At 38.4% G+C, this 16,355-nt stretch overlaps 1 protein-coding gene across 1 annotated transcript in view; it reads right to left on the bottom strand.

The window, feature by feature from the left end:
* Positions 1–501: 501 nt before the first annotated feature.
* Positions 502–16,355, bottom strand: part of LOC121673383 (ephrin type-A receptor 6) — a gene marked incomplete at its 5' end in the record, with an annotated part of 112,050 nt that continues 96,196 nt past the window's right edge. Inside the window, 3 exons of the mRNA XM_042046657.1 lie at positions 502–10,335; positions 13,654–13,803; positions 16,086–16,279. Coding sequence (XP_041902591.1) covers positions 10,221–10,335; positions 13,654–13,803; positions 16,086–16,279 — 459 coding nt within the window. The remainder of the gene's footprint in view (positions 10,336–13,653; positions 13,804–16,085; positions 16,280–16,355) is intronic.

Genomic DNA, 16,355 nt, shown 5'->3' with positions numbered 1-16,355 from the left:
GTGGTACATTGCCTTGGCATTATTTACATAATATGATCAGTTTTAAAACTGCTTTTGTCAGTGAAAGCTTTGACAAACACTTGAGGAGGAGTTGCATGGCTCAGTGAATCACCATGAGGAAGATGAACAGAACTGCAGAATCTTAATAGCGCATTAAAAGCCATTTAAAATTCAGATTCACAGTGTTTCCCAAGAAGGAGAGAGCACTGCTGTTTGCAACTTTTAATGTGCACAGTTTTTTCCCTGATGCTGTGAACTGTGTGTGCTTTTTGAGCATAAATGCTCGGTGATAAGCACAGAAGAGCATGTTTTAGCTGAAAAAAACACCACCACCCTGAAGCATCTCAAGTGTTGGAGCATATTGCTGGTCCATCTTTATTAGTACACTGCCCTGTGTTAAGCAGCTGGGTTTTTTTTTTTTGCATGATCATGTATGACAGGCTTCACTGTGGATCATCATATTAGTACCTTAAGGCCAAACAAACACCATTAACTCAAAAATAACCACCAGTACTGTAACTTTTATTTGCTAATAAATATCTTAATAAACAGGCTTACCCCATCTGTAAGACCTGATAATGCCTCTTAGGAAATCATAGAAAAATAAAATACAATAATAATCAATAACTTGTACTTTGTACAAAAATCTCATTATGTTGCTCAGCAGGTAGTTTTGCCAAACCCCATATTCTTTCCGCAAAGAGATGGCATATGTGATGCAATTCACCTTAAAAACACTCTAATGTTGAGAGCTGAGCATTCTATTACACTATTAACTTGTAGGCATGCCAGCACATGAAAATTTACATGAAACATCATAGCATCGTAGGAATAGAATCATAATAATAAAGAAAAGAAGATAACACCACTTTTCAGTAAATAATAACAACTTCACGTCTAATGTAAATTCCCCTTGGGACTGCAAATCAGTAGGGTAAGCTTTTTATTCCATGGGTATTCCTACAGTACTGTTATAAACAGGCAAGAAGAAAATGCAGTGGGACGTGTATGGGAGATAGATTAGGTGAAGAAAGGTAATTTTGAAGAGTGAGGCAGTCCCAGGGGGAAGCATCGACACTGGCTGTGCAATGTTCAGTCTCCCAGAACGAGCAGTTCAGTGCCACACGAGTTCAGATTGATGGAGGAGTTACCCAGAGCCTCTGGTACTGCAGCACCAGGGCTGCTTTGCTGGGAGATGAGTGCTGAAGACTGAGCCAGAGGTAGTTGTCATTATTCAAATGTGTCTTGGTTAAAGAAGCAATGGCAAAACAAACCTTAGCAAGGGTCTTGAAAGAAAAGGTGGGTTTCAGACTACTGGTAAGGATATGAGATCTGTGCTGAGGCCATGGTTTGATTTTGTAAAATAACTTGCAAGTATTATGAGTACACCATTGCTTTGAAGCCATCTACCTTTGAAGTTTTGACATGGCTGCTTAAATATATAATCTAAAGTGTCCGTCATCAAATATTTATTCGTATATACACATACATTGATACATTTTATGGCTATGCTAGAACAGCAAACTATGAAGAGCAGTCATATTTAGTTTTGTACAATCTAATTTCACAGAAGAGACAGAGATTAAAACCCCTTTTAATTCAGATACATTTAAAACCAACACACAGAAATAGATAGAGGCTATCCTGAGAAAACACATCAACCACGTTATCTTCCAAAAGTAAATCAAAGCTAGTGTTTGGAAGGTAGTAAAATATTCTTTTTGTATTTTTTTTTCTGAAAGTCAAAATGGTTTGTTGTTTTTTTTTTTAAAGTGATGACAAACTTAAAACTGTTAATTCCAACTAGATCAATGAATGTTGCTTTGCTAGAAAATAAACTATTGCCTTTCAGTAAACAGGGTTTCACATGATCTTTTGAAGATTTTTTTTTCCTTGCTAAACTGAAGGTGCAATCCTGAGAAGTGCAGAGAAGTTCCCAAAGTCAATAGGATTTATACCACACCAGAGAAGAATGAGCCTTTTTTATGTCTCTGGGTTTTCAGTCACGGCACTGCTGTGGGTGATGTAACTGATATCACCAGAGAACGTTGATATTGGCCTCAACAGAAGCAGATGGAAGGCTCTAGGTAAGAGCAACAAACACTGAATCCCACCACCAGAGTTAACAAAGAAACAACTTTTCCCACTTTTAGTGTGAAATAGACCTCTCAACCCTACTTAGAAAAGTTGGGAGAGGAAATTGCTGCAGAAGAAATGGTAGTAAAAATGCTACACTGCCAATCCAAAGCTAACTGTTTCTTGGGGAGATAGGGAATCATGGCCATTAAGCTGCAAAATGCTTACAGGTTTCCTTATTAGGAATCTTGGAGTAGGATGGTTTTCTTCAGATAGGGAATTAATGAAATAATCCAATAAATGGAACCACTAAGAGGGCATTTGTTATTTTATTTGCTATTGTGCCATTCATTAACTGGCAGATCTCAAGACTGGGACTGCAGTGCACCAGGAGTATGAAAGAGCTTGTTCGAAGAGGCAAATGATCAGCCAGAACTTGTATTATTAAAGGGAGATCATATTGCATCACGGTTTATGTTTAGGAAATAAAAAAGATAGAAAAGTCCTATTTGTTTTGTAGGTTCTGTTTGTTTGATGGGGATGGTGGTTTCATTCTGAATTTAAATCTAGAAGTTTGGGTAATTATCTGGGGAAAAAAAACCCACAAACCCAGATCATTTCTGCTAGATACACTATTAGATGTGTAGGTCATTTAGGTTACTAATTCCAAAGTCAGAGTTGACCACCCATTCCAGAGAAAACAACAAACATAGCAGCACCCAACTTTTGTACCTTGCAGTTTATCTTTTCCATGGTGAAGGTGACCACAGCCTATCTGATCACATCCCTGAGGTAGCAGCCTTGTCTTTTAGGCTCAGTGCACTCTCTTCTCCCCATTAAATGAGGCCATCTGTTCCACACAAATCTGTAGAAACCTTTGATTCAAAACCTTTTTCAGTCAATTGACCTCTTTTTATGGATACAACTGACTTTGGATCATGCCCTGAGGGACCAACCTACCTCTCAACCTGAAATGCTTCAACAGAAACATTAAAACCAGCAAAAGTTTTAGCAATCCATTTGAATGCAAGACAGCTGTGTCCTAGTAAGTGCTGGTTCTCTAGCAACAAATTAACCATGACAGTAGGGGGGTGCAGGAAAGGAGAGTCTGTTTGCAGAGCTGGTGCCTACCTACAGAATATATGGACACTGGGCTTCGTCCCACTGCCATGGAAGTCAGTAACAAACTCTCACGAATTTAGATCACAGCAAGACTATTGCCTATTGACACAGAAACCTTTAATTCCTCACAGTCACGTCACTGTCCCAGGAATTAATCAAGATATTTGTTAAAATCATTCAGCAGGCTTTGGAAATACCGGGTGTTTTAGAGCAGAACTTTCCCAAGAGAAAAATGGAACTTCCCAAGTTGACATTTAGTGACTAAAATTATCTACAGATTTGGAACACTGGCTGCATTTTGTCTTTTTCAGCTAATCCTATTGTACACAAAGAGACTGTGATGGTAAGTTACACAGCTCAGAGCACCCAGCTTCTTAAAGAAAAAAAAAATAATCCTATTATGCATTTCCATTTTGCCTCTTAATATTCAGTTAAAGCTCAGTCTGAATGAGAGAAAACTGAAAACTTGGTTTCTAAGCCAATATTAACTGGAGAGTTCTACTTTTTACTGTTTATTTAGGTTCCTCTCAAGAAAGTCAGTATGTAGCTGTAAGAACAATCAGTCATTCAAAGTTCTGTCTGCTGGACATTCTAATATAAATTATGACAACTATATCTGTTTTTCTGTCCTAGGCTGGATCCTGAAAGATCAGAAAATAGATTTTTTTTTTTCTTCCTATCACTCAGAGCATTATGTGGTGATGATACTATGAAAATAGTCCCTAGACTGTTTCAGTGGGCACTTTTTCATCATCCACAACCAGAAATGAATATTTGGGTTCCAAAGCAGATTTCTCCCAAACCTGATTTTTCAGATTCTAGACTCAAGATTACTTTCTCCAGAGTCCATTGACGTCCCATAGTTCAGAATGCAGAGATCTGGATTTCTCTTTGATTTGTGGGTTTTCAGTCTCAGGGTTTTGGATTACCTACCACACAATATACATGCTGCTGCTGAACAGCTCTTCACTGAATTGTCAGAAATGAAGAGGTGTTAGTATAATAAGGCAAAATACATTATCTCATGCTGTCTTACAAATATTTTATAGGGATTTTGATTTTTGATTGTGCCTAACTCTACTCTTGTATAAATTCAAATCAGCCTTTTTATATGAATTAAGTTGCACAAACACATAACTATTTACAGATTCAGGAGTTTCTGATATAGCACTGTGTGCAGACCTAGTTAGAAGTCCTCAGTTAGAGACAGGTAAAAATTTTGGACAGGAAAAAGTAAAACAGATGTGAAAACTTTAAATTGCTTTGAGACAGATCGTTTTAATTCTGTTCCCCCCCCCCAATATCTTCACTGTCAGAACTTGCGTTTTTTATTCCAGTTTAATTATTCAGGTATGGAAATATCAGATAATATGCTAAACCTTTCTGGAAGAGATAGGTACTTGGGAAATCTCTTGCAGGAAAGGAAAGTAAGATATACTCATGTAGGATATTTAAAGAAACATACACACAAATAGATTTCACTGAACTGGTGTTACATTATTTCACATATAAAATATGGAAATATAACTTGAACCCATTTTTTAACCTTGGGTTTTTCATCAACCATTTTTGTTGTTTTTCCCTTCTAAAATTCAGCGTATCTTTTTATACTATAGGTTGGCATATCCTTACTCATACTCCCTTGAAAATTTCCCTCATTTTCACCACCTAAGTGGTGGGAATAAATGGCTATTTAAAAGAAAATAATTTTTATACTCTGTAAACATCTTTGGTGATTTCAGCAGAGGAACTCAAGCTCTATATCTTCCTAGTTCTGAACTATATCTTCCTAGTTCTGCTGGCTCATGGACACCTTGCTTCTCCTTTGGGATCACTAATTTCTACAGTAATTAGCTGAATGGAAGAGAATCGGGTTGGGTGAGGTGGCAGCAGAAGGGTGAGCAGGCAGCTTTCTCTGAGCCAGTTTGAAAATGTTTTTTCTACCAGTGGAGGAGAAGAGAGGCTGTCCCTTTCCAGCTAACAAGCCAAGGAAGCTTGGGAAGAACTATACACACACAGAGTGCATGCCACTAAAAATTTTAAAAGCCAATGAAACAAATAAACCCCATTAGTGTTGTTGGTAACAGGTAATTGATTCTGTGGGTTTGAAAAATCTGATATTAGGATATACATTCTATTTACAATTCTTTATGTACATATTGACAAATATTTTATAACCACAACATGTTCAACATACCCTGGTCCATAATCTGAGGAATTATATACAACACTCAGGGATGAGCAGTGTGCACTGCTAAATACAGGATATGATGGTAGAAGAGTTGTGTGAGCTGGAAGTACTTGGCACTGTCTTATGCAACTCTTTTGGGTTTTTGTTAGAGCTCCTTGGCACAGTATGGACAGTTCTTCCCTTTTTACCTCATTGTAGGCTTTAGGGATTTTTTTTTTTTCCCTTTTCAGTGCTGATTCATTTGTCTCCCCAGGAGATTTCAAGATCATTGTCCTAGTAAGAGTTAGCCAAGCCCAACACATCTTTCCCTCACTCTCCAAAAATAATTGTAGTACTATTATAAAAAAGAAACTATCTTTGCCATTTATTCAGGAAAGATCCATCACAGTTGGTGAACAAGGGTATTCTGGAAGAAAACTATTTAACGAAATACAGAGTTCTTCAACCATGTGCAAATGCCACAAGTGTCTCTATTTTCAGTACTTTTCCTGGAAGATGCAATGGAAGACAGACTTTCTGTTATGATTTTAGCTAAAGAAAGTTGGACTGGAGTAGAGGCAAGTCCTGCCTTCCGCTCTCCGAAGGAATATTCCAAGACAGAGTGAGCCCATGACAGGGTAGTTACAGATACCCTGTGTTCATAAGAGAAATTCTGAGCTGCCAGAATGTGTCCCATAGAACCATTCCATCAGCTGAGGTAAAACAGTTCAATAAATGCTGCAGTTTGCAACAGGGCCAGATGAAAATGAGGAACTGCTCTTCAATACAAGGTCAAGTATGTTCTGTGCTGCTTTACCTTGGTGGCTGATGTGGTCCCATGGGGTCATTCTGACATGGAAATTGCTATGGGTGATGCAGTCTCACTAGGCACCTCCACAGTCCCAGCTATTCCTCATGGTAAATCTCAGCTGACTCTGGATAAAGGGGGTCTCTTTGTTACTTACGACCCATCTTTGGATCCCGTAGGAATCTGCATCGAAAAAGAAATTAATGAAGCCCTGTGTTAGGCTCATCATATAAAAAATGGCAAATGGATAGTCAGTCTTAAATGATGTAAAAATCAAAGTACTGCAGTCTATGAGTTCTGTGTCAGAATAATCCAGGTAATACCTAATTCAATATTGGACACAGCAGGTTTGGCCAGAATAACTAATTTATTTGAATTTATTGTTGAGTGCACTATTTCCTGTTAAAGGATTGCTTTATGCTGGCTGGTGTCCTGAAGCATGGCATGTGTCTAAGCTTTTATTGGACACACTGGATTTAAGTTCATGGGAAACAAAAAGGGTAAATTTTGTTTGAGAAAAATTTAAATGACATAGCTCAGTGCTCTTCCTTTCACCTCATGGCATCCCATTGTTTCTCAGTAAATTCCAATGTGCAAACACCTCATGAGTAAATTCTACTAAACCTTCTGCTGTGACTTGTTCAGTTTTAACACCATGAATGTTATGAACAAGACCCTCTCTTTTCACAGGTTCAGAATAAGGACTGGATACAAGCAAGGCATGAGATTCATCTGACCAAGCACAGATGCCTGAATGGATGAGCTATCGCTGAATGCAGAGAAACAGGTAATAATTATTTCTTTATGACATCCACATTTTAACACCTTCTTTTTTGTTGCTTGCATATCGCACACACTTTATTTTGTGAACTTTCAATGAGTACTTTTAGTCATAAAGCACTCTGTAATGTGGGCCACGTTCTCAATAACAGCCTTGCTAAATTTGCTTATCAAATTTAAACTCCAGCTGCAGACTACAATGTGCAGGATATTTAGAGTTCATTTTCTCCAAAGAAAGAACTTTGTGTTACAAAGAAAGTTACTCTAATTTCACATATACATTTGTGGCCTGTACAGAATAAAGATCACATTTGAAAAATAACACTTGTTCAGTTTGTTTCTTTTTTTTTAAAATTAAAAAACTATGAAAAAACTCCAAACTAAAACAAGAATAGACTTGGAATCATCACAAGAGCAAATAAAATATTCCCAAAATGGGGAAAATGTAAATTTGATCAAGATAACTATTAGAAAAGTGACATACTGCACCACAACAACAACTGAAAAAAACCCCCACAAAATCCTGGATTTACAATGTTATTAACAAATGCCCTCACTCAAAGAATCCCTTGTTCTTTTCTTTCTGGTTACCCAAAGTCTTATTTATATAAAAAATATATCTGATTAGTAAATGTTTTAATTTTGTTATATTTTTTTCTATTGAAAAAATATTTTCAGTAGTGTGATAAATTTAGAAATTAATTTTCATGAAATATATCCAGATTGTGTACATGGAACAATGTCAATTCTGCACCCTCACTACCAGGAACGAAAAAACTGACAAAAGACAATCTAAAAGTGCACATACAGGGTCAGTTATGGATGATTTTGAAATCCCACTAACAAATAACAGACTCATACCTCCTCAGTAATGTATTTAATTGTGAGAAAGGCTCCTTCCACAGATATCCTGTTGTTGGCCATGGAAGCAACGATAGGCAAAATGGATAATAAAATAATGAAGCAAAATCAACTTTTAAATTATTCTGTGGTGTGTTAGTATCTTTAGAAAGGCTTTAGGTAAGTATGGTTTTCTTTCTGTAAGAGCACCTCTACTAAAAAACTATTCAGATGTGGAATTCGGGCCGAATTTTTCAAGTGACAGTCACAGAAAAGAACAAACACTTTTTTTCCCCACTGAAGGGCTGTGATCCTGCAAAACTCCTGTGCTGATGAGTTCAGTGGGACTCCTCATGCTGGCAAAATTACCTTTGGAGCTACAATAGGACTGGAGCTGCCCTTCTTTAAACAAGCTCATCAAATTGGCATTGTAGAACACCACTGACTCCTGATCTTTAGAAAACCTGCTCCTCAGTTAAAACTGCCCTTTTTTATTTTTAATTTAATGAAAGAAAGAAAAATTTACTTCGTGCACTGCTGTTATCTCACCTAAATTAATGCAACTATTCCAACATAAAATGACAACAGTGAATCAGGCCTCGTGTGTCTTACTCTGTGATCTGGTCGGAAGCATCATATTTTCTGAGTTGCTTTCTGATTTTCATTCTTTGTCACTGATCGACAATGGCAGCCTTTTCCAAGACTTAGGAAATACACTGTGATTTACCAGCTGTAAATTAAGCAGTAAATACCATTATGATTACACAAAGTAGTTAGTCCATTTTGATATACACACAGATTATACTAATTACCCAAATGCACGTTTTAACAGAAGAGTTGTAATGCTTGAGTATATTGGAATGCCACGGAACTCAGAACTACCCTCCGTACGACACAGAAATGAACAGAAGCATCTGCACAGGGTTACGTGTGACATGCATTGTAGATGTGCCTTGGGTTCCCACAGCACGCAGCCATGCGCTCCTGCCCCTGCTCCCAGGAGCGCATATCCCATGCAAACGTTTGGAAATGTAGCCCAGCACGTCTGTGTCAGTTGTCTGAATAAAACATGGAAGCTGGAAGTCTTTGAGAGGTACAAATACTATGTTAGGCCTTTGCTGACGTTTTCTTGCATGTAAATATGGCTGTTGAAGGGCTCTAAAGGTAATATCTCGGATGTCCTTTAGAGATCTGTACTAAGTGAAGATCTGGCCTGGAATGACCAGAGCTCCATTACAGCAGAGTCTGCTCTTTACTTCTAAAAGCAGTTAGAAGTAGACTCAAGGCAACATGTTACCACACTGCTGTCCTGCTTCTCCTTTTCTGCCTTTGTGCAAGGTCACTGAATCCTGCAGCCTGTAATTTCCAGCAGCAGTGGGGCTGTACCGCTGCCCTTGGCCGGAGGAGGATATGGCCGGCCTGCTCCCACGGGAATAATCCCACCACCCCACTCATGGCTGGCCCTCTGAGGTCTGCTGCTGCTGCTGCTAGAGGTGATCCCCTATCCAACAGCACAGACCTGCATTCTTGAAACAGAAAGCTTTTCTGAAATCTTTGTGTCCACAGCAGAGCTGACAACCGTGTTTTACATGTGGTCGTGGAAATGCTACAACCAGTTTTCCAGTAGTAGAAGCGAATGCTGAGTATCACATAAAAAAAAAAAAAAAATTCTAGGATGGTGAGGAATCCCAAGGATAAACAAGTTTTCCAACCTAATCTAAACTTTAAAGCATAAAAAGTGTCGAGTGCTAAAGTAATTGAAAATCAAGAACCTTCCTTAAGATTTCAAACAGATGACTCTCACTATGCTTCCAATTATTCACACAATGAAAACTCGCTACATAAAATCATCAGTCGTTTCTGCAAACAATACTAATGTTTTGAGGCACCAGCTAACCAGCATTCAAACTATTATAAAGTAATATAATAATAAGACCCATACATTCGGATTTAATTAAGAGATAAAATAAATATTTATGTTAAACTTCTTTTTGATTGCACATTTGGTGTTGGAAGTTACATGGTCACAGAACATGAAAGAAGTCAAATACTTTTTGATCTACCAGCAAATTCTAAATACATCGATAAAGAAGCCACACCAGGCCAAATAGATTACTACTTTCAAGTAAGTCCATGAAAGTTTCCCAAATACTGTTATACAAAGTTACACATCCATGCTGAGTTATTCATCATGTGTAGCAAGAGTCTTGCAGTAGGCCGGGATTTTATTGGCAGAGAACTGGTGGAGGAGCTGTTGTGCAGTGTGATTAAAAATTCCGGTTTGGAAGCATTAACATGGAAGTACTTCTATAGTCTGAACTGGAGACTGCAGTTCTTGAAGTTGGGAAGAGCAGGAGGGAAGAATGAGAATATTTTTCCATTTTAGAAATGCTGAGGCACAAAACACAGTTGCTTCTATTACTTTCATACATGAAATCCTTTCTCCTGTATGTGCATCATGTGTAACCGCAAAGTCTGTAAACTGCTGACTATTCGTCTCTGGTGTCCAATGAGTGCAACTCCAATTCTTCTAATGTCACTGCAAGATAAAAAGTTTCATCTTGGATGCAAATATAATAAAACCTCTTGTGCACAAAAGAATAGAAATATATGATGACTTCTTCTCCAGGACAGTTTACCTTCCTGACCCGGGCATATAAGAAAGCTGCAAATGTTCAAGTTTTCTCCATCTGTCAATTTCAGTTTTTTAAAGACAGCCATTTAAGAAAAAGAATATAATAAAAAAAATGCAGTTAGAGCACTCGGGCTTTTGTGATACTACTGGTCAATTAATTTTTCCAAATCTCAAGGACTAATCAAAGAGGTGAGTTTTAATAGCCCATGTTTAGTAATGTTATAGTAGCAGCTGTTTCCCACTCACACTTGTAAAGAACTGGGGCTTATACACTCAGTATTGCAGTTCTGAGCAGAAAGAACAGAGGTTGGGATGCCTTAGGTTTTAACTTTCATATTTTCAAAGCCTGTATTGCTTAGTGTAACTCTGAAGTGTCTTGTAGCCTGTTAACTGATGTTCTCTCATGCTAGGCAGACATAACAAAGCCTCTCCAAGGACACCCAGATTGTCCGAGGCCCAAACTGTGTAAACGAACATCTTTAGAAGGGAGTAAGATTGGAGAAATTACATCATTAACTGAAGCTTTAATTGGAGAATTAACCCTGATATGCAAATGAACCAAACTTATAAAAGTGTGAAGAACTCGTGACTCTGGGTCCATCTTGGGTGTAGCTTTTGGCCTGCCCAGGGTGTGCCTTTGAAAGCCCTTCAAATAAATACCTACCTTTACTCCCTTTTTTTTGTCTAGTCTCTCTTTTTAGGTGGCCGCTTGAGGCATCAGTCGTGCTTCTGATGATTTGGGGAATGGTAGCGAGAGATTGTCTAAAGATCAAATTACCAGTGAATCTTCCAGCCTGACCCACATTTCCCTCCCAGTTTCCCTTCATCTCATCTAGACCTGCACCCCAGGGTGGGTAGCTCTTGTCACCCACAGAGCTTGACTCTTTGGCAGGAACAAAGTCAACAGCCCCCAGAGTTCAGCACAATCCACCAATTTAGTTCTATAAACATCCCCAGCTGCAAGATCTGAGAAAGATCACAGAGGTGACATGGGCAGGGAAACTTCAGATAGGCCCTGTCAATCCCACACTGGGACATGCAGAGATATTGCCTGTTTATCCTCAAAAGCTGTATGATGATACAACCAGTAAAGGAGCTCATGGGATGAGGCATGGCCTTTATGAGTTCCAGATCTGCAGTTCCATATATCTGCCTCTGTATCCTCCAGCTGAGGAACCACTGGAGAGCTTGCAGCTATGTACTTACGCTTAACATTCACGTGGGGGATGATACACAACACTTGAGGGCAGCCAAAATATTTAGCATCCAAGAAGCTAAAAGGAGTCAGCTGAAAGAATAAAGCTTTACAGTGGAGAGTGGTCTTAGCAAGACCAATGCTTAGCACTTAAGGAAAGTAAGCATTATCAAGGAAAACCTGATAAGGCACAGAAAGAAGCCAGCAGGTCTTGGGTAACACAGGTTATTTGAAGAGAGAGGGAAACTTTCAAAAATTTGAAATGGTATCTATGGAAAGTAGAAAGGATGATAACCTTAGATTAGCTGTAAAAGCAGAGTAAGGCAGGCTAAAAAAGAACTTGATGAGCAAAGAACTTGAGAAAAAAAACCCCCAACAAATAAAATAATACAAAAAATAAAACTCATGATAAATCCTTTTGAAAACTCGCTAGGTACAAGAAACCTGCCAGAAAAATTGTAGTCTAATGATGATTTGGGTATGAAAGAGCACTGAAAGAGTGGCCATTGCTGGAAGACTTAACCATTTCTTTGAGCTGACATTCACTGTGGAAGAAATTGAAATTACTCCCATGCCAGATCCTTTCTGGGGGACTTGTCTGAAGTGACTGCAGGAGAGGTGATAGGACAAACTGAAAAATAAGCAACAACCCACATCCAGAACAAGACTATATTTAGGCAAGAGTTCCAAAAGTACATAAAGATAAAATAACGGAAGTACTATCAGGGTTGTGAGAGAAGGAGTTATCAGCTGTGCTCCACATGCTTAAAAATTTCTTGGTGCCTGAAGTATGGTGCCAGACAAAATGTTTCCAGGGGAGATCTGGGGAATCACAGACCTGTGAGTCTGTGATCATTACAGGGTATAAGAGAAACTACAGGAAGTACAAAATTACGGGATGCTTGGATAAGTGAGCTACTTGAGTCACCATGGCTTTTGCAAATAAAACTTCTATTTTATGAAACTACTTGTTTCCAATGGATGAAGATGATCCATTTGATACACCTCATTTGGATTTCCAAAAGCTTTAGGGAAGATTCCTCACAAAAGCTTTATAATGAAAATGAGGAGTAACTTCTGTGTAATATAGGGTGGAACATAATATGTAGCATAATGTGGTCTTTGCATCACTAAATAACTGGTTTAAAGACAGGATGTTAGCAGTAACTTGTCAGGTTTTACAATTAGTTATTGGTATAAATCTGCAGGGACCTCTGCTGGGATCATGTTGAACATTATTGTTCAGCAAATCAGTAAATGGTCTGGGGAAACAGCTGAGCAAGAGGTGAAGAACTCAGCTGGTGAGGCTGAATTGTTCAGGGTAGGAAGGGCCAGCTGTGCAGAGCTTTGGAATGATCTTACAAAACTAAGTGACTCTCCCATAATGCAGTAGGTGGAATTCAATGTAGGTGAATGTGAAGGGATACGTGTGGGAGAAAATCAGTCCTAATTTCACATGTACAATTCCTGATCTTAACTGACAGCTACCAGTATTAATACAGGCAGTCCCAGCATCAAATAAAATATTGGGAATTCATGGAAAGGGAACAGAGAGCAAAAGAGATCCCATCATCATGCTACAATATGAATCCATAGTTTGCCCAAACACTTCTATATTGAGTGCAGGGTTTGCATTAAAAAAACCCAATAGGGTGGTGTCAGAGATGGTTGGAACAACTTCCTTTTCAGGGCTGATCAGGACTTGATGATATTCACAGCAAAGTAAAAAAATATTTTTGCCACTGATTTCAGTGGTCTAGATCAAAACTGATTCCCCAGGAAACACGCTCATCCCTGGCCTGTGGTTGTGTTTGGTGTGATCACAGAGTGGAACTATCAGTTCTGAGTAAATCTATTATACATTTCACTTGTGTTGTTTTGGTAAATAACTGTATATGTCTTTTGTTAGATGAGCTAGGAAAGGAAATGAAAGCACGGTTCCATACTCCACAGTATTTGTGTGTCTGCAGCATCCAAACAAATTCAGGTTAATTAGTCACTGTAGGGATAATAGATGATGTACTTACTCAATATTCATTCTTGAAACCATATCCAAAGTTGTGAAACCTGCAGCCATGAAGTTATTTTTATACTGACCCATTTTTATGGAATCCAGCCAGTCACTGACTGAAACAAACAAAGGATATTCTGGAACTTCACCAGGTGAATCTGGCATTCTGTAAACAAAAAAAAATGCAAAGGTTACCAAGCAATACAAAATATGACACCCAATTTACTCTGGTAGACACTGTTTTTACTAAAAGGCAGAAGGAATGAGAGAGGAGTCTGAGCTGTAAAGGTCAGATCTTAACTGAGGATCTCTTTAACCCATTGTCTAAAGCTTTTAAATCACATCAATCTGCCAAGTTGCACGACTTAAAACAATACATTTTATTACAGAACTGCAGCTCAGTAACACACTGAGGAAAAGGCCTCTCCCACTGCTCTTATTTTTGTTCCACAGAATGTTTCCTTGCAGATCGACACGTTCAGGATTATAGTAATTGGTTAATGCAGCAGTCAATGTAGAGGACAAAGAAAATTTAGCATAAGCTGCCATTAAAAAAATTAAACCACCATGAGATGATTTTTACATTTATCTACAACTGCCCCCCACCGCCGATGGCGCCTTATTGTGATACCATTATGCTACAGGAACACTTTGATTACAGTACTCAAAAGCTAAAACTCACCCTAAAAGAAGCAAAAAGAATAAAATATTATATCTTTGCTTTTACATAGAATTACAGAGTAGCCAATAAAATTGGAGCTAATTTAGTCTCATTTCTTTTTAAGTTCTTTGCCCTAATATTATCACAACTGAGACAAAGATGGGAAAAAAAAGATTCCAATTTTGGTGCATTGATTTCCAGTTTTCTGTTGTGTGCCACACTTGGGAGGGCTCACAACTGCCACTGGCTTTATGCATTTTGTGTAGAGAGACTGTATGAACAAAATGCAGAAAATGCACACTGCTGTTTGTAAAAGCTTTATGATAGTCTTTAGGAGAAAGACACAGTTTATTGAAAATGAAAATTTAGACACCAAAAGCCAGCCAACATTATGGAACATGACTTAATGTGTAATGTAGGAAGCAACACAGCCCAGTGTCTTAACGTACCAAGTTTTACCCACACATATTCAAATACATGAAGTACAGTGATTTTCATTCATATTATCAAAATGATAGAGGGAGACACTAAAGGACAGGAGAACACTGTTAAGTACAAACTGTAACTAAAGACCTACCATGGTCCCTTCCCATCTGAATTACTCTATAGTTCTATAGAATAACTGCTGACCTTCTAAGTTACCCAACAACTGCATCAAGCACTCTCAAATGAATGGAAAACACTTTCCCAAGCAGGTGAAGTCAACAATAGTTCAATAAAGCAGAAATCTTTTAGATCTTTAACTATGATTTAAAATAAAAAGAGATAAAAATACATTACTCTGATGCTAAATAAAGTGATCCAGGTACAAATAGCAAGCCATAAAAAAATTTATATGCATATACACATAGAGGCTGCTAACTCTAGGGGATGGATATTTAATCCCACAAGTCCCCCTAGTCTGTGTTGATGAAATGGCTGTAAGCCTAACTCCAGGTTTTCCTACCAACTTCTCCATTCAGGCTTTCCCACAACAAGGTACCAGCCCGAATTTTGCCTTGTTGCTCAGCCCTTCTTAAAAGCATTTAAAGGTTCTCAGCAAGCCCCACTCAGGGCTTGAGAACCCCTTATAAACCTAGGGAGTCTCCATGAAAACACTTTTATCTTAAGGTGACTCTTAGTGGTGAATGAAGAGAGTGAGGCCACCTGGACCTTCACGGATTTAGGCTGATATGCAGGGACAGCTTGGATCAATAAGCCTACAAATACTGACAAATTCTTCCACCACAGCCTTGCTTATCCTGTGGCTGCATTCATTTCTGTAATATTAATGAAAAAAACCCCTGGGCAACAGTATCAAGAATTTGTTGTGGAATGGTAACAGCATAATCTCTTATTTGTCACTGCTGCCCTTCTGCTGCAGATAAATAAAGATTTAGCAAGCTAAGACACAGTTCACAAATTGCTTGAGCACTGTCAGATAGAGAGACAGGCTGTTGAATGGAGAAAAAAAATTACAAAGAGAAAACAGGCACATAGGAAAAACATACTCACCAAAAAAAAGAACAAAGAGATTCACAAAGATTAAGGATAGACCGTGCACAAACAGAACTTAGCCAAAATTATAATAAAAAAGCCTAATATTTATAGAAATGAAAAAAACCTCCTTCTACAACAGTGTATTAACAATAAAGCAAACCTTAAAAAGGACTTAAAATGATTTGAACCTGCATGACTTTAGGAACTCAGAACTTTGTGGTCCTCCCACTCCTATGTAATGCCCTAAACCACATAATGATAGCCACTATGTGTTATGAAAAAACAAAATGTACCAAATAGAGTCTTACACAAGTACGTCCTCCACTAGGGTATGAAGGGTGCTGGGATTGCGGATCAGCTTGTCCAGGAAGCTGACAATGTCACTGAATTTGGGACGGTGGTTCCTCTCCTTCTGCCAGCAGTGAAGCATTAGTTGGTGAAGAGAAGCTGGGCAGCCCATGGGAGCTGGAAGCCTGTAGCCCTCTTCAATGGACAGTATAACCTACAGAAATACAATGTGTATGATTACCAGGCATTAAACTGAAAGGACAGGCCGACACTGACAATTAGAAACCAGG

This window comes from Corvus kubaryi, unplaced genomic scaffold (assembly GCF_017639235.1).
Source record: "Corvus kubaryi isolate FWS band 111438036 unplaced genomic scaffold, C.kubaryi_AGA036_p1.0 65375, whole genome shotgun sequence".
NCBI lineage: Eukaryota > Metazoa > Chordata > Aves > Passeriformes > Corvidae > Corvus > Corvus kubaryi.
Note: the sequence above shows the minus strand (reverse complement) of the source record. Positions and strands in the feature narration are given on the sequence as shown.